The following is a 19281-nucleotide window of genomic DNA, read 5'->3' as shown; positions in this document are numbered from 1 at the left end:
CCTCCTTTGAAGATTGGCATCCGCTTCCACCATCTCGGCAACCTCTCTACATGTTTTTGCCTTCTCTTAGTATTCGACGAGGTCCCTCATCGGGAGCGCAGTATTCTGGAGATGCATGATCTCCTCCTACAAACCCATTGTTGTTCCATTCAGCAGTTCCAGCCCAAGAAATGCCCTGCACAACCATGACACCAATAAAACAGTTTTACAATCTAAGAAAAGGTTATAGTGGCCCTGCCTCCGACGAGCTAGGAAGTCAATTAACTGGACAGCTTCGCTCCAAGGGTCCACTGTGGATTTATCGCGATCCAAAAGGCTACAAGGGATCGACAGGTGTTCTGAGGGTTTGTGAGAATAAACCGGTGCACATGATAGGAGATGTTGCATTAGCGACCTTATGGGACTCCACGGTAGTGCCGGATGCCTGGGGCGGGTTTTGGCACAAGGGAGGAGGTCCGCTGGGTGGACTAGCCAAGTCCGTTCCGGAGGTACGAGATATCTCCAAATGCTCAGAGAAATCTTTCTGCGAGATTGACTTCGTTTATGTGAGAACATCACCGTCAAGGTACGCGGGAGCATTATTAACTCCGCCGCACCGAAGGGCGAGAGTGGGTATGCTCGCAGCGTCGAGGGGCATGTTCTCTACGACGAGAAAATTGCTCTCGCCTAGGTTCGTCCGCTTAATAGAAGCAGTAAGGTAACCATGGCTAGCACTGATTGAAGATGATATTAGGAGCCCTAAATGAGTTACGCATTTGACTAGGGCGTAATCCTGTGTTCCATGAGCGTAAGTTTAGCCCGTACCTACACGAAATGTAAAGGTCGTGTAGGGACCTTCGTTGTTGCCAATGACCCAGCGAAGTAGATTAATCACTGAATCAATATTGGGCGATTGTTTGATTGTGTTTTACCTCTTCAGCCTAGATTTGAGTAAATCGCAGCCAGGGTCTGGACGCCAGCAATATGTCCAATTGTGGACCAAATAAAGATGTCTCTGAGGGCAACTGGATGCAATACCGCGAAAGAAGCGCACCATTATTTGGGTCGGAACAGAATACTTCCATGATAATTTCAGAGGCATTGAGATAGCCGTAGCATTCAACGAGAAATGTAGAAAGTATGGCCATCGACTTCAAGATCCCAAAATGAGAGTCCGAGCCTGGATCTCGCGTGCCTGATGCTTCCTGGTCTAGAAACCACAGCAAGACATACACTAACCCGCCTATTTTGTCTGCCTCTGACTGTGGTATTGGATGGCGCATCACAGAAAGGCTGGCAATTTTGCGGTAGTCAGTGTTCTCCACTCCGGCGAACTTCAGATCCTGGAGTTAAGGTGAGTGATAATTCTGTGCGTATATACATCTAGTCACTTTCATGTAGTTGAACACCTTCGATTTGATTCGAAATTAATCTTCGAAATCGTCGAGGACGTTGGGAGATTAGTTGGAAACAGCGTCAAGCATGGAACGCCGCCCATTGACGAAGTTCTTGGAACGCTATGTAGAGGCTTTTGAAGCCAAGACTGTGCAAAAAATTTCGGAGCCGTGAAGGGGGCGTTGCATTTTCATTACTTTCAACTTTCAATGGTCGTTAAGTTCTTTCTAGAGATGCTATGTCTTCCGGGATTCTGCTGCCAAGGTGCTTGTAGAATCATCATACTCTCTAACCCGTCCGTCAGCAAACGAGTCTCAAGCTTAAAAAATGGATCGAATAGGGTTTACCTGGTTACAACAGGCTCAAAGTCTGAATTCTGGGTCCTGTTCCCGCCAACCGATTTGCTACGTGCCAAGTGGACATGCGCCGAGATGCTATAGAAATACAAGTCATGAACCCGGCCTTTGCAGGGTGATGACGTTTAAATAACGACACAACAAGATCAAGCTAGCAAAGGATGACCGAAGCGGGGTTTGCAATAAATCGAAGTTGATCTTTATATGGCCAGCGTGCGAGCGGTGAATTCGTGGCAGTGCAATTCGTGGTGTAGGGCTGTCTAGAAACTCCAAACTAGGGCCTGTCTGAGGGCCTCGAAATGACCCCTGACACCAACCCAATCGGGGCGAGAACCAGATGGCCGAGTGCATGAAGTTGTGCTTCCCTAGACGGGTCCTCCGGAAAGAGACTTGAATTCTACCGAAAGGACTTACAAGTTTCTGAGTTTTGGAGCGAAGGGGTGAGGGGTGAATGAATAGAGGAAGGAAGATCAAGAATTATTCAAAATACTATCTTGGGAATCAATAATATAGCTCAGCGATCTCTATTCCATGATTGTCTTTACCTAATTGCCGTTGCTCCCCACTCCCTCTCTCCTTCCGACCGTGCTAATCTCCTAGAAAGACTCATATCCCTCATCTGCGAAACCATCCATTCTCCGCCTTCTCTCTCAGTGCGGGCATAAGCATGGAATTGTACTTCCACTATTGCTAGAAATTAGCATTAAGCTCTGATATTTAGTGCCACTTAACAAGGCAGTGTGGAATTGTATCTGTTTCTCTGATACCCGTGTGCGTGAGGCCACAAGTATGTCTTGTTATCTGTAATTGAGACATAGTTTTTACTGAGAAGGCATTCTGTGGCTGCTGTTGTCGAATACTATATTCGAATCTTGTATAGCGGCTTTTCGGATTGAGAGATAGATAGATAGGGAAGGTGAAAGAAAAGGAGAAAAGAGACACTATCGGATCAATTTATACCTGGGCGATATTTCTCAAAAAATCTTTGAGCTTCTAATATACTACTCCCTTGTATTCAGTCGACTAATTTCGGGAATAACAACTTGCACCAGTTGGTTTGCGGGTAAATTGGATGAGTGTGTGGTCGAAGCGGCGGCGTTACGGGGGTTGAGTCAGTTCAGTTGGAGGAATCTATCTAAAACGAATTGTTAATTCATTGTTTATTACCTCGACCCCGCGGGGATGCCAACTCGCTGTACAATAGCCTGGAAGAGCTCAAGCGGCAGGTTCTTGGATCAGTCCAACGCCAGAATCCCAAAGTGGAAGCTTGCATGGACAGTCTACGAGCGACTGTTGACGCTTATTCTAAGTACCAAGACTTTCGTAATTCATGAGTATTACCATTTACTAAGTGTACAAACACCAACAAATACTTGATACAATGCCTGCGCTGACCTATACTCCAGAACATGGTTCCTTCCTGGCCCACAATTCATTCAGCTTCTGACATCTCCCTCCATTTCTTGTCCGACTACAGCAAGCATTTGCCGGCTTTCTCTCTTCAATGTCCATTTGTTGTATTATAAACATACTTTCGCCGTCACTATTATCATCTTTCTTCAATATGAACCCTTTTTCACTTTCCGGAACAGGGGGTAGAGGCTTCTGCGTCTCACCATTGATCTTCGTGTGACCCACAGAGCTAAGCTCTACAGGAACCTGGAAAGCATCTCGGAATGACAACCCGCTTTCGGCACGGCGTTCTTGGTTCAGAGATGCCCGTGTGCGGATTTTGTGGCTGCCGGTATTATAGATTGAGTTGTTAAAGTATCGCCTGAAGAGGGGTTTGAGCACAGGCGCAGAAGCGCAAATGAGTGCGATATCGACTTCGAGGGCGACGAACATCCAGAGTATGTAGCCTTCCCCTTGAGATGATTTCAGTATCTCATTTGGAGGCTGTAATTTTATAGGAAATTCTTACATGTTGTATCAAACGTCTTGCTCACAATAACATCAACATAATATGCTCGAATTGCTCCAGCTAGACAGACACTGAAATGATCTCTCCTTTAGCGGAAAGCATCATAGAAAAATCGGGGAGAGGTATTCTCACAGTGTTCCAAGCATAAACACCCCGCTCAAGGCCAATTTCTGTCTTTTCGGCAGCTGCAGACTCCATACCGTTGGCAGAGGCAGCACCATGATGACGAGGTCGACGGCGATATTTATCATAGCAGCGACCAACTCGAACCTTATCTGATCAATACAGTGATGGGGGATTGCAACGTCCCAGAATCCTGCTAAGGGTCTAAAGTATGAACGGTTCTAGTTAGAGTTTTCGGGGCGTGGCTGAAGTAGGAGCAAACTTACGTGCACACATTGAGTAAACCAATTGACAATGCGATAGTGTAGCAGACGACGAAGGTTAAAGTCCCCAACACACAGTAATTAAATATCTTCTTCATGCTAGGAGCAGAGAGTCGTCGATAGAAAAGGAGTATTGCCACTTTGGTCAGGTTGGTGGCCCAAAGGAACAGAAACTGTGCGGTGAAGGTCACCTAAAACGCGTCGAGTTAGTTGAAACATTGCACTTCGACGAAAATGACAATGTACTTGACGACTTGGGATAATGTCCTCAGGGGGCACATCCCAGATATGAACATCCCACGAGTATCTCGATGTAGCTTCACATCGTCAGCCAATTTTCGAGCCACCTCCAGTCCGTGGCTCAGTACCTAGGCACACCGCGATAGTCAAACCAATGGCTGGGACCTGTGATGCTGGTGAGCAGACACTCCAGTGGTCTTGAAAACAGAATCCATACTACTGCAAGAGCAATAAAAAGATCATCCAATTCTGCAGAGCGACATATTTTCAAACGTGTGTAGAGTCTCAATCCAACCACAACCAGAGCTACAGGAAGTAACAGAGAATTGACTATCACCAATGCCGGCCCTCGTCGTATCGGGTCGACATAATTCGGCTTCGGCCAACTGAGAATAACATCGAGGGGAATCGGCCTGATGTCTGAGAACGCATCCATAGTTTTTCCTTTCTCCGACGCGATTAGAGATGGAAAAAATAACGTTCCGATGAGCCTATTCGGCTTTGTCACTCGCGGTCGAACAAGAAAGTACATGTGAAAGCAGCGCAACTTTTCCGCCTCCTTGAAGTGTGAAATATCCTTCCCGGCACATGGCCGATCTCATGCAAACAATCTGTCAGGGGCCTCGGCTCTACTTTCAAGGGAGGCGTTCCAAGGCAACACAATGGTACCGGCCGTAAATACGATCGTCAACTCCTGCAACAGGTAATTCGGTATGGGAATGTTCTCATCCCATTTTCCATTTCCGTCTCTGGACCTGAGCAGCAGCTGCTTTAGCCCGAGCTATGGGTGAGCAAGCATAAGCCAAGGGTGAGCATTCCTGAGCATCGCCTGAGCACCACCGGAGCACACGCTAAATAAGCCTGAGTAGCTATTTTAGTATCCGCAGGGGCTCGTTTTGGCTCCCTTGAGGCCCGGTTATACTTTCCTCGTCTTGCCTCTTGAGGGGGGTCCTATTTTGGCTCCAATAAGGTTCCCTCCGGAACCTTTTTTTGGATCTATACTCGCTTGTATGCACGTGATACTTAAAGGGCTAAGCGGCTTAGCGCTTTCTCTAACGTCTCTTTAATGTCTGCGGGGAGATTTTAATAATTTCGGTAGTATTTAATTTCCTTCTCTTTGCTTTAGAATCTCTTAATTATATACTTTACTTGTACTTTCTCCTTATTATTATCTTGCTTATTAAAGGCAAAGGGCCAAGGTACTCTAAGTACGGGTTTGATTTACGTAAAATTAAGGCAAGAGAGGGATAATTATATTTGCTAGATTAATAAAATAGGAAATCGCCGGTAATAAGCCTATTAATAGTAATATTATATAGTAGTAATACTATACCAGGGAGAAGTTATACTAGTATCTAGTAATACTAGGAAACTCTTATAAATCCTGGTAATACCGAACTATACTAGCAGTATAGTTTACTAATAAAGAGTACGGGATTAGCTAGGCAAGGGCCAAACTGAGGTAAAGTTATATAGGTTATACTAAAGGCTTAGTAGTACTAAGAGATTTATGTAAAAAGAGTTAGTAGGTTAGCTGGGATATTATATTAAGAAAAAGTAATACTATAATATAGTAATATTAAGAGATTTATATAAAAGAAGTAATACTATATAGCCTGTATTAAGGAGTAGTCGTATTACTATAGGAAAAACTAGGAGATTATATAAATCCTAGTAAAGCAGAATTACCTTAGTAGGATCTAGTAGGTAAACCGAAATAGAGATTTATATATTACTAATACCGTATCTAGGAGCAGGCAGATCTTAAGGCCTAGTAGCTAATATATATAAATAGGGAAGGCAAAATTAGGATCTAGTAGGCAAATCGAGATAGAGATTCATATATTACTAATACTATATTTAGGAGCAGGCAGATCTCAAGGCCTAGTAGCTAATATATATAGATAGAGAAGGCAGATTTAGGATTAGTAGGCAAGCCAAGGTAAAGATATATTACTAATACCGTATCTAGGAGCAGGCAGATTTCAAGGCCTAGTAGCTAATATATGCAAATAGGGAAGGCAGATTCAGGATTAGTAGGCAAGCCAAAGTAGAGATATATTACTAATATTATACCTAGAAGCAGTTATATTATAAGGTCTAGTAACTGGAAGATATACTGGATTATATTAGTAATAGAGTTATACTAATATATAGTAAAGTTCTTAGTATAATTTCTGTGGCTAGGATATTTATATAAAGAGAAGAGAATCCTAGAGAATATAAGGGTATGGCCCCGCCTACTAAGCCTATTCTGGGTAATTTAAACCTTAGTATAATTACTCTCTAATATAATCTCGCTACTATTTCTATATTACCTTATTACTAAGATAATTTTGCCTTAAAGCTTTTAATACCCTATAAAGACAAGAACGGACTCTTTTAATTACCCGGTATACTAGTAATAAATATTAGCTACTAATATATTTTTGGCTATTTTATTATTCCTGGCTAATGTGGTACGGCAGGCCATACTTATTAAAAATCATATTATTTTAGCGGTTTTGAGGTTTAGGTTATATGGCAAAGGCTGCGGCCTTTTATATGTAACTTGCAGAAATCATATAAGAAAGCTGGTTTTTCTATAGACTTAGAGAATAATTCTTTATAAATATATAATTAATTAAGCTTTTATATATTATATACTATTTATACTTTACTATTTATGCTTTTGATTTATTATTTTACTATTAAGTTATGTTTTGTATTCTAGTATACTTTATATAGGTTTTTGTCTTATTATAGTTTCTTTCTTATATATTTTATAGTAAGTAATATAGGAAAGATAGAAACTTTATAATTAAGGTAATACTCTTATAAAGTTCTAAGAAATATCTATAAGGCGAATTATTAGCTTAGTAAGTTAGGAGAGAAAAGGGCTATTATAATGCCTTATACCTAAGGCCAAAATATTAAGGATATATAAATATTAATTTTAGTATCTTATATTAATTTCTAATATATCTAGTAACTTAAATACGAATTAGCCGCAAGATATAATTACTAGTATAATATATAGAAATAATAGAAATAGAGGCTAATTATAGAAAGAAAAGAAGCAGAGAAAATAGAATAAGAAAAATTATACTAAGATAATATAAGTTAGATCTTAGTTAGAATTAGACTTTAGTATTTAGAAATAAAGTTATATTATTAATTTATATATTATTTTTAGTTATAGTAAAGACCAGAATAAAAATAGTATTAGTTTTAGTAAAAAAGCTTATTTCTAAATCCGGAAAAGATATCTAAAAGAGAAAATGCCCTTAATTTTAAGTAAAATAGTAAATAGGAATTAGAAATAAGAATTAAAAAGAAATCGGAAATAAGAAATTATATAAATAAACTAGAAAAGCTTCTAGAGAAAGAAATAAATATTAAGTAAAGAAATAAAAGAGAATTTAGAAAAGTCAGAAAAATTAGTAAAATTATATTTATTATTTTTATTATTACTTTTAATAATATTAATAGATATATTTAGTTTAGTAAAATTAAGGGAAAATACTATAGGTATTAAACTAAAGAAATAGAAAAGAAAGTATAAGTAATAGGAATAAGACTAGAAAAACTACTATTTTATTACTACTAATACTTAAACTTATATTTTAATTATATTTATTATTATTAACCGGTTTCTTTCTAATTCTAGTTTCTAAACTAAAAGATATACTTAAATAAGAAGTTAGTTTTTTAGGAACCTTATTAATAAAAGTCTCAGGTATAGAAACTCTATAATTAATTATAGAAGAAATTATTAAGATTAATATAGCTAAGAATAAGTATATACTAGTACTAGGTTTAAATCTACTACTTATAAGAGCTCCTAAAATATTATGGTTTTAGGAAAGTAATATTTCTATATTCTTAAAATAGTATATAAATATATATAAGAACTATTATATTTCTAATAATACTAAAAGAAAGAGAATTATCTATTATATCTCTCTTATTTATAAGAATTAGATTAAAGCTATACTAGAGTACTATACTAATAATTCAGGAAATTATTAGGAAATTAAGTTCTTTAAGGCCTTATTAAAGGAATTCCGAGAGTATAACTAGGAAATATTTAAAATTAGCTATAACTTTTTTAATTAGATTATTATATAAGCCTAGAATAAAGAAATCTCTTTTAAGTCTTATATTAATATATTTAATAAAGTATTAAAGAAGTTACTAAAGAAAAAAGAAATAAATAAAATTATTTAGTACCGAGAATTCATAAGAGAATTATCTATTTTAGTAAAATTATATTCTTAAGAATACGAACTTTAAGCCTATAAATATTTCTATTTATAAATATAGTAAGATATATAAGAAGGCAATAATATTTTATTAATATAAAGAGAAGAAATACTATTTTAATATTACTAATAACTCAGATATATTTAGATTTAAATAAGAATATTTGGATATAATAGTCTATAATATAGTTCCTAAGCCAGAAAACAATTATTCTTTACTAGTTTCTTCTATTATATTTCCTAAAGCTATTATAAGTATAAGTAAAAAGAGAACTCAGCCTATAACTAATTATATAAAACCTACTAAAAGTAGTAAACCTAAAGAAAATAATATTAACTAGCTAGTAAGAAGTTTAGAAAAACTATCTATTATTACTATAACTTAAAAGAACTTATAGAGATAACTTAATATAGCTATTATTATAATTCGAGAAGATATCCGTAGCCTACTTATATAACTTAGCTAATTATAATAAGTATAATAGTATTAATAGCCTAGTAAATATAATTCGGGTCTTTAGAAAAAATATACTAGAATTTATAATAAAGGATATAGAGAATACTATAATAGCTATAATAGTCGAGCTGAATTAGATAAAGAGTCTAAATAATTATATTCTAGAAGAAGTTAGTCTCAAATATAATTAGAAAATACTACTTAAGTTAATATAGCCTATAGTATAGACCTAAAATTAAGAGAACAAATTTGCTATAATTATTATAGTAGGAATAAGAATAATAATATTAATCTAAAATATATCTATATTTCTTAGTTCTATTACCTATTAATAAAAGAGCTTATGAATTATAGATATACTTATTAATTTAATAAAAGATAATATAAAAGGCTATTTAAGCCTAGATAAGAAAGTATTTCCTTTTTCCTTATTAGTAAGTACTAGTAATTTAACTAAATTATTTCTCAAGTCTAAGGAAAGGAATTTAATTATAACTTAAATACTTGACCTAAAAATATCTAGAAATTAATAGGAAATGCCTAGTTTACTAGGCAAGAAAGGGAAAAGAGAACTAGCTAACCGGGATCTATATAAAAAAGCAAGCAAGTTATATCTAGGAAATCTAAATAGCTACTTTATTTTAGAGAAAACTATATTAGAATTACTAATATTTCAGGTTCTGAAATTAATAAATAATATTAAAATTTGGCTATAAATAGAATTTCTATTAATATTATAATAGGTTCCTTATTAAAAAGAAAGAGAAAAGAAATAGAAATAGCTAAAAAGGTTTTTCGAAAATAAGCTAGAATAAAAGAAAAGCTAACTTATATAAGAGGCTAAAAGAATACTATTTTAAGAAATAATAGATAAGAAAATAGCCTAGCTAAGAATATAAATATTAATATTTCTAAAGATAAATAGAATAAATTAGGAATTTAGGATATTCTTAATTATAATAAATATAAGAGTTCTAAAATTAATAATATTCTAATAAGATTACTAAAGAAAGTAATTATTTCACTTCTAAAAACTCAGAAAGAAATAAGAATACTTATTAATACTTTAAAAATACCAGATCTAGCTATTATATTTTAGAACTAATAAATTAAAAATAATACTTCCTATCTTACTATCTTATAAATAGGAAATACTATTATATTAAATATAGTTAGATATATTAGGAGATCTATAGAACTAGTAGTTATGGCTTATATAATAAATAGAATATTTAAAGAATTAGAAATATTAGCTCAGGTATTTAATACTAATAGAATTATTTAATTTAAAAGTAATAGTATTAATATTCGGATATTACTAGCTTATAAATATATTATATAATCTCTATATCTCTAATTTATATTTCGAGAACCTTAAGAAAGTATTAAATATAAAGAAATAATTAATACTAGGGCTAAAGTTAATATTCTTTCCGAAAAGATCTTTAGAAGTATTAGTAAAGTAATATATAATATTATAGATTATTAAATATTTATTATTACTAGAATAGAATTTGGATTTATAAGAATAGTAAAACTTAGAACTAAGGTTACAAATAAAGTAGGATATAAAAATATATTCTTTCTAGTTAAAGAAACTCTAAAAATCCTGCTTAGTTAATTATTCTTAGTAAAAATAAAAATAAAAATTATATATAGGAATAATAGTTTATAGAATAAAAGATTTACTAATTCTAAAAATAACTAGAATACCTATACTATTATAATTATTTTATCTTTAAAAAATACCGGAAAGTAAAAGAAAGTAATAATTTAAGAATATTAAGCTTCTAGAATTAAGGAATTAAATAATATGGAATAGGAAACTAAAAAGAAAAAAGAAAAATAGAGCCTAATATTATAACTAGTAATAATATTAGGGGAAATAGAAAAATACTAGGATTTTCTATAGATTTTTTTATTTTGGATTTAGAAGTTTAGAAAATTAATAATATTTTTAGAGAAACTAAAGCAGAAAAGGCTCTAATTAGAATATTATTAAGAGTAATTCCGGATTTAATAAAAAAAGAAGTAAAAAGAATATTAAGTAAAGATATTTCTAAAGAAAAAGTAAAGTAATATCTCTTAATAATAAAGAAATATATTTCCGAAACTAAGAAATATAGAACCTAAAACTAGAAAGAATTCTGGAATATATAAGAGCTTAAGAAAGGCATATTAAAATACTAGATAAAAAAGCACTCTCTATATCTAATTAGGAAAAAGCTAAATAGGAAAGTTATAAATTCCGGAGATTAGATAAAAAGAATACTAGAGAAAATAGCTATAGTTCTTAAAGAAAATAATAATAATTATAGTCTATTTCTAGTTATAGAAATATATAAAATAAAGAATAAGAAAATTTAACTAGTAAATACTAATAATAAAACTAGAGAAGGCCCTAGTAAATATCCGGACTAGTTTAAGAGATCTAAAGCTAGAGAATATTTATAGAAATATACTAGGAAATATAAGAACTATTTTTTACTAAGAATATTAGTTATTTTAAGAAATTTATAATTTATTTTAGAATATCTTAAATAATTAGATATTAGTAACTAGCTCTAGAAAAAGAAACTAGCTATATTCCGAGAATTAATAATTAATTAAAAAAGAGTAATTATATTTAATTAAAAAGAAGTAAGAAAAGTTTATAAAAATATTAGCCTACTTATTCTAATTAAAACTATTAAATATAAGGCCTGGCAAGAGAAGAATTTCTTATATCCCAGAGCTCTAGTACTAATAGTAGTAAAAATACTATTAAAATACCTAGATTATAAAGTTTTTAAGAAATATAATAGACCTTATTAAAATTCATAGTTCTTAATTACAAAAAAAGTTACTAGAACTTATAAACTAATTAATACTATTATAAAAATGAATTTAGTAATTCTATAAAATACTAACTTATTCCTATTTACTAATAAGATCTTAAAGAAATTTACTAGATATACTTATATTTCTTTAATTAATTTCTTTTCCGAATATAATTAATTTATACTAGATATTTATAATAGAGATTTAATTATATTTATAATATTTCTAGAACTATTAAGAATAACTATATTATCTCAGGAAGCTACTAATTCTATTATATAGTTTATATAAGTTATTATAATTATTCTAGAAAACTTATTTTCTAAAATTACTATATTATTTATTAATAATATTAGAGTTAAAGAACCTTATATAAATTATAATAAGTAGCTTATTTTATCTGGAATTTGGTATTTTATATTTAAATATTTTTAAAACCTGGATATAACCTTAAATAAAGTTAAATAAGCTAGAGCTAGTATTAGAGAAAAATTATAGTTCTATTATAATAGTATAATTATTATTAGCTTTATTTATAGAATATTTAGAAGAAGCTTTTTAAGCTCAGGAATTACTAAGATCTTAAAATAGAAATATTATAATAATATAACTAAAGATAAGGTATTTATTAGAATTATTATTTATTATTATATTTAGATTAAAGGCTTTATAATTATTACTAAATCCATTTACTACTTAATAAGGAAAAGTATAATATGGGACTAGGGTAATAAATAAGTACTAGCTATATGAATTCTTTAAGAAAAGCTTATTATTACTCTAATACTTTATAAGTTATACTATAATTTATTAGAAGATTAGGGAATAATTATATTAGCTATAAATACTAGCCTAAATAAATAAGGCAAAACTCTTAGTTAATATAATAATAAAGGAAAAAAGAAAGTTATATAATATAAGTCTGAAATTTGAAATAATACTAAATAAAAATATAATACTATTAAAAAAGAATATTAAGAGCTAGTAAAATATTTATAGAAAGTATAATTCTGGCTATATGAAATTTATTTTATCCTTAAACTAGATACTAATACGCTTGTCATATAGCTAAGTAAAGTAGCTATAGATTTTCCTAGAGTTTTAGTTATTTACTAGCTAGTATAAATTCAATTATTTGATTTTAAAATCAAGTATATTAAAGAAACTAAGTATACTATTACTAATGAATTATTGAGATATTTATAGCAAAAAGGTAATACTAAAGATAATAAGAATATTAATAAATAATTAGTAATAGAGCTTAGCATTATTAGAATAATACTTATTAGATAAAAGATTTAGTTAAAGGAAGTAGTTCTAATTTAATTATATAATATTATTTTGAGAAATCCGACTTCTAAGTCCTTTATTAGATATTTGAATAATAATATTTAATTACTAGAGATTAATAATTAAAGCCTTACTATATCTAGAAGTAAATTAGTAATATTAAAAAATAATAAAATCCGGAAGTTATATAATAAAGGCTATAGCCTTTTATATATAATCTCTAGTAAAATAGTAAATAATAATACAACTTCTATATTTTACTTAATAACCTAATTATTTTACTAGATTTCTTAAATAATAGCTATTTCGAATAATACTAAAGTATTATATAATATCTTATAATATTTTCTAGACTAGAAGAAATATTTAGAACCGAGTTTCGAAAATTAAATAAAGAAGCTTTAAATTATAGTATAAGAGATTAATTATTATAGAAAGTAGTATTTAAAGTATACTTGCCTTAGCTTATTATTAATAATTAAGAATAAAGAGAAATTATTATTAAAAAGCTATATAATAAGATTAGATATATTAAAAGAGAAAGTATTTTTTATTTAGTAGCTAGTTATTATTACTAGAAAGGTTACTATAATTATATATAGAAGTATATTAATACTTATAAAGTCTATTAATATAAGAGTAAAAAAGAATAAGAAAAAGTTCTATATTTAATAAAAGCTATATTTCTTTTTTATTACCTTAGGATTAATATAATTAAATTATTAGACTATAAAGAATATAACTTATTAGTTATTACTAGAAATAACTTCTTAGGATAGGTTAAAGCTAGACCTTTAAAGAACCTAACTAATAAGAAAATTACTAAGTTTATTTAGAAAGAAATTATTTATAAGTATAATTTATTTAGATAATTTAAGGTAAATAGTAAATCAGAATTTAAAAGAATAGTAATTCAGGAACTTAATAAGCTAGGAATTAATAGAATTATTATTTTGGCTAATAATTTTAAAGAAAATAATATAATTAAAAGAGAATATTAATTAATTATTTAAGTACTTATTATATTTATAATAAATAGAAAGAAGCCTTAGATTAATTTACTACTATATATTCTATTTACTAATTAAGTTACTATATATAAACTAACTGGGTTTATTTCTTTTTATATAATCTATAATAGGGAAATTATATTACTTATAGAAATATACTTTCTAATCTAGAAAATACTTCTAGAAATATATATAAAATAAATATAAATAAGAAATAAAGATATTAAAGAAGCCAGAATAAAGAAGAATAAATAATACTAAAAAAGAAAAAAGTAATTTAATACTATTTATTAGATTTATTTAAAGCCTATTTCTAAAAAAATCTAGTTCTTATATATAATATTAAATTAATAAATTAAGACAAGTTAAGAAATATAAAGCTATTATATTATTAGCTTAGCCTATATAAAGTAAGATATATAAATTAACTAAAAAAATACTATATACTAGAAAAGCTTAATAGTATTATATTTTAAAGAATATATATTAAGAATTAACTTAAGTAATTTATTAAAAGAAATAGATTCTAGTACTTTCCTAAAAATAAAATTAATAATAAGTATATATTTATAAATAAATATTTTAAAATAAATATAGAACTAGAAAAAAAAAAATTATAAAATATTATAAGTAAAATAGTACTTAGAAAATTAAGAAAGCTACTAGTATTATTATATATATTCTAGAATTACTAAAATTAGAAAGAATAAAATATATTTCTTTTATAGAGAATTAAAAGAAAGTATCTAATAATAAGGGCTTTTCTTAACCTGAAATAAAACTTATTATTTTTAATTCTTTATATATCTTTTAAATTTTCCTTCTAACTATTATTTATAATCTTTAGAGAATATTATTATTAGACTATTATTCTAAAAGTCAAACAAATTTTATTATTACTTATTTCTTATTATTATCTAATTACTATTATTAAATAGTATTCTTAATATATGAAATTCTATTACTAGATCTTGGAAATTAAATATAAAATATTTCTTTTAATATAAAATTAAATAGGAAATTAAGAAATTACTTTAAGAATTCTTAATTCCGAATTATAATAATAGATAATAATTATATTTAGAATTAGAAAAAGAAAAAAAGAAAAAAAAGAGCCTTTTATATATATTTTACTAAAATAGAAACCTTTTAGAAACTTTATTTATCTTTTTAACTAGCTATTCTTATAGCTTATACTAGTCTAAGGCTTAATTATAATATTTATAGATCTCGACTTTAACTTAAACTACTATTATAAGTTTCCTTATAATATCTAAATAAACTTCCTAATTAGGAATTATATATAAACAAAATAGCTAAACTAAAAGCCCTATAAAAGGAAAGAGAAACCTTATTAAACCTAATAGTTATTTCCGAAAATACTTATTAATATATAATTCTAGAAATCTCTTAAATATTAAATAAATTAGATCTGCCTATTTAAAGCCTATTATATATTAGAAAACCCACTTCTTTTTTAATATAATTATAGCTACTCTCAAAACCCATACTAAGGCTTAATTAGTATATTATATATTCTTATTTCTATATAAAAAGAACTTCTTTTATATAGAACCTATTCCCTAATTATAATACTATTTTATTACTAGGAACTATTTACTTCTTTAAAAAGCTAGTATAATTTACTAATTCTTACTATTAATCTATTTCTTATTATTAAATATTATCTAAATAATTCCTATATTCTTAATACTAATTTGAAATATCTAATCTTTTTATATATTATATTAACTTTAATATTAATTATTTTAAACTTAATAATAATACTATAAACCCTATTTATATTATCTTATATATTTTTTTTTATATACTTTAATATCTTTAGTATTACTTTTATAAATATAAATATTACTTTAAAGTCCTAACTAATTAAATAGTTTTATACTATATAAAGATAACTTTAATAAATACTAAATAAATATAATTAGCTTTTGAAAGAGATATAAATTAGTTTTAGAAGAAGTAATATCTTATTCTAAGTTATTTCTTAATTTTATTATTCTAACTTTTTTTCTATTAATATTTATTTTTATATTTTCCTAATATTTTTAATATACTTATATATTTTATCTTTTATATATTTCCTATATTATTTCTCTTCTTTTATACTATTTTTTTGAGTTAATAGAAATATTTTCAAATAAATAAGAAATTAGAATATATTTATATTATGAAATTTTTATTATTTTCTTCTATATTCTAATATTTTAGATACTATTACTATATTTATATTTCTATTATATTACTTTCTTATTTCCCTATTATTACTATTTAGTTTAATCTGCCTTAATTATTTCCTTAATTATATTTCCTTAGGTATATATATTTATATTCTTTTTTATAATAGAAGCCTAACTCTATATTTTATCTTTTATAATTATTTCTAATTTATAATTATATTACCTTAAATATATCTAATTATTATATTTATTTTCCCTATTATATATATTACTATTTTAGTATTATTTTCTTATTAGAAAGAAAGAAAAACTCAAATATATATAATATCTTTATATAATCCAAAACTATTTTAATTTATTTTTTATTTTAGAATATATTTAAAAGAAATTCTTATAATTTTAAGAACCTTTAATTCTATAACCTATAACTATTATATTAATAATATCTTTATAACTTATTAAGAATAATAAAATAGCTAAAGTATAGATTTCTTAAGCTAATAAAGTATAATAGCTAGTTCTTATAAGCCATAGTATTATTAAAAGCCCATAAATTAATAATATTAAAGTTTAGAATATTAAAGAAGCTTAGGTAATTATAGAAGGCTTACTAATACTAGAAAAGATAGCTATAATTACTAAATTTAATATAAATGTCCTAGATAAGCTAAGTAATATATATAATAAGCTCTTAAAGTAAAAAACCTTTATTAGAAACAGAACTAGACTAGAATTAACTAAAGAGAAGCTAAAGAACTACTAAGCTAATAATAGGAAATTCGAGAATATTATTAAAAGTATTTCTAAAAGTAGATAAGAGAAGCTTAATAAGATTAAGACTATAATAAATAGTCTTAATACTAAGAATTAGAATAGAATTATATTATATAATAAAGCTTTTAGCTAATATATTAATAATATCTATAATAACCTAAGTAAAAACGTTTATAAGAAGTTATATTCTTTTTTTAAAATAAAAGCTTTAGTATATAAAGCTATTTAGTTAATTAATAAAGCTATTTTAAAATATATTAAAAATAAGAAGTATTAAAATACTAGTATATTTATTAAATTAAATATTACTAAGGTATTTAAGTATACTAAAGCTATTTTGGAACCTAAAGAATTAGAGTTTAGGCTATTATTAGCTAATAATATTAAGGCTAAATAATATATCTTTAATATTTCCAAAATCCTAATTAAAGAAGTTTATAATAATAAGCCTTTTCCTGCTTTCTGAAATAAGCCTAAAAAATAGGCTCCTATTATAATTTCAGCTTTAATTTAACTAAATCTAGCTAAGAAAAATAGAGCTAATTTAATAAAGCCTAATAAGAAAACTATTAGTAAAGCTAGCGGAACTAGTATAATTAGATAAGAAGAACCTAGTAAGAATAGAAAGTAAGCTAAGCCTAAGATTCCTAATAAATAATAGGGATCTAAATACTAAACTAAGTATAAGGTTAGTAAAATAAAAGAAAGCAAGAAGAAATTCTTTATTTTAAAGAGAAAGATATTATCTAGGAAGACTCCTATAATTATACTCAAAACTAAGAAACAGAAAACTAAGGATATTAAGTCTAGAGAACTTAATAAAGGCATTTAGTATATCTATAAGATACTAGCTAAATAGAAATTAATACTTATTTAGTAAAATAAGTATACTTTTAAGGAAGTATATAGTAGTATTTTAGGACCTATCTATAAATAAGAATACTATAAGATTAATAATAGATTTCTTAAAGCTCCTTATATAATATATATTTAGTAACTTATTAATACTCTCTCTATTAATATATAAGATATTAAAAATACTCTAAAGCTAGTTACTAAGATCTATAAAGTTACTAAAGGTATAAAGCATATTTCCGTTATTTAAGTAAATAAAAAAATACGGGATTTCTTTTTTAAGAACTAGGAAATTAAGAAATATAAATACAAGTACTATATTTCTAATTAATTCTACTCTAATTTATAGCTCTAATTTAATATTATAGTCCCTATTCCTGAATCTAATACTACTAATCTAGATACTAATAGCTATATTTATAAGAAGAATTATCTAAAGTAAATTAAGAAGCTTAGTATTCGAGAGCTTTTAATAAAAGAAATAAAGATACTATAGTTCTATTTCCGAAAAGATAATATATTAATATATAGAGATTTTAGTAATAGTTACTTTATCTTAGCCTCTTAACTTTTAATAGCAGATTTATTAATATAGCTCGGATTTTATAAGATATTAAATAAATATTCTATTTATCTAATTACTTATTCTTAGCTAGCTTAATACTTTATTTCTAGAAATATTAATTATAATTAGTATAAAGATAATACTAAAAATCTGGCTATTACTAAAGCTTTAAATAGTAAATTCTACCTTAGTAAAAAGTATTAAAATATTATTTATTATTTTCTTATAAACCGTAAGAAGGCTATTATCTTTAATAAGAAGTTCTTTAAAGACATTAATTATTTCTCTATTTCTAATAAATTTGAGCCGGAAATAGCTAAGGAAATAGGTAAGTATTTACTAAAGATAATAGGAAAAAAGACTTTAAATATAGTCTATTTAACTAGATAAATAAATACCTTTAGCTAGGTAATTTATAAGTCTGGAATTATAGGAAAGTATTAATTCTCGAATAATATATAAGTTAAAGAATAGCTTAATAATAATTTACTACTTAATAGGCCTTTTACTATAGTTCTAATAAGTCTAGTTATTATTAAGAATAAAATATATGAAAATAAAGTCTTCTATAAGGTTATTAAAGCCTCTTATCTAGAGCTTTCTCCTCCTATTAAAGATTAATTTAAGAATACTATAAATAATATGAAATTTAAAGAAGCTATTTACTTAGAGTATATTAGTATAATTTATAATATAATTCGCTATAATAAGCCTCCTTAATATCTAGTAGTAAAGGCAGATACTAATTAATATAAAGAACTATATCGGATTTAGTATGAGAATATAGC

General features: G+C 27.5%; 2 protein-coding genes across 2 annotated transcripts; one reads left to right on the top strand and one right to left on the bottom strand.

Annotated features, from left to right (window-relative positions):
• Positions 1–185: 185 nt before the first annotated feature.
• On the top strand, positions 186–865 carry K444DRAFT_719297 (uncharacterized protein; the record flags this gene model as incomplete). The annotated part of the gene is made up of 3 exons (XM_024888452.1): positions 186–612; positions 764–787; positions 822–865. The coding sequence occupies 3 exons, from the start codon at positions 186–188 to the stop codon at positions 863–865; spliced, it is 495 nt and encodes a 164-aa protein (XP_024738112.1).
• Positions 866–3125: 2260 nt separating this feature from the next.
• Positions 3126–4713, bottom strand: K444DRAFT_526351 (uncharacterized protein; the record flags this gene model as incomplete). Its single annotated transcript, XM_024874532.1, has 7 exons — positions 3126–3595; positions 3652–3722; positions 3784–3978; positions 4041–4228; positions 4284–4354; positions 4406–4442; positions 4495–4713. 7 exons carry the CDS (start codon positions 4711–4713, stop codon positions 3126–3128), a joined length of 1251 nt encoding a protein of 416 aa, XP_024738111.1.
• Positions 4714–19281: the final 14568 nt, after the last annotated feature.

The sequence above is a fragment of the Hyaloscypha bicolor genome (assembly GCF_002865645.1).
Source record: "Hyaloscypha bicolor E unplaced genomic scaffold K444scaffold_56, whole genome shotgun sequence".
Lineage (NCBI taxonomy): Eukaryota > Fungi > Ascomycota > Leotiomycetes > Helotiales > Hyaloscyphaceae > Hyaloscypha > Hyaloscypha bicolor.
The sequence above is the reverse complement of the archived record's forward strand: the minus strand, read 5'-3'. Positions and strand labels throughout refer to the sequence as shown.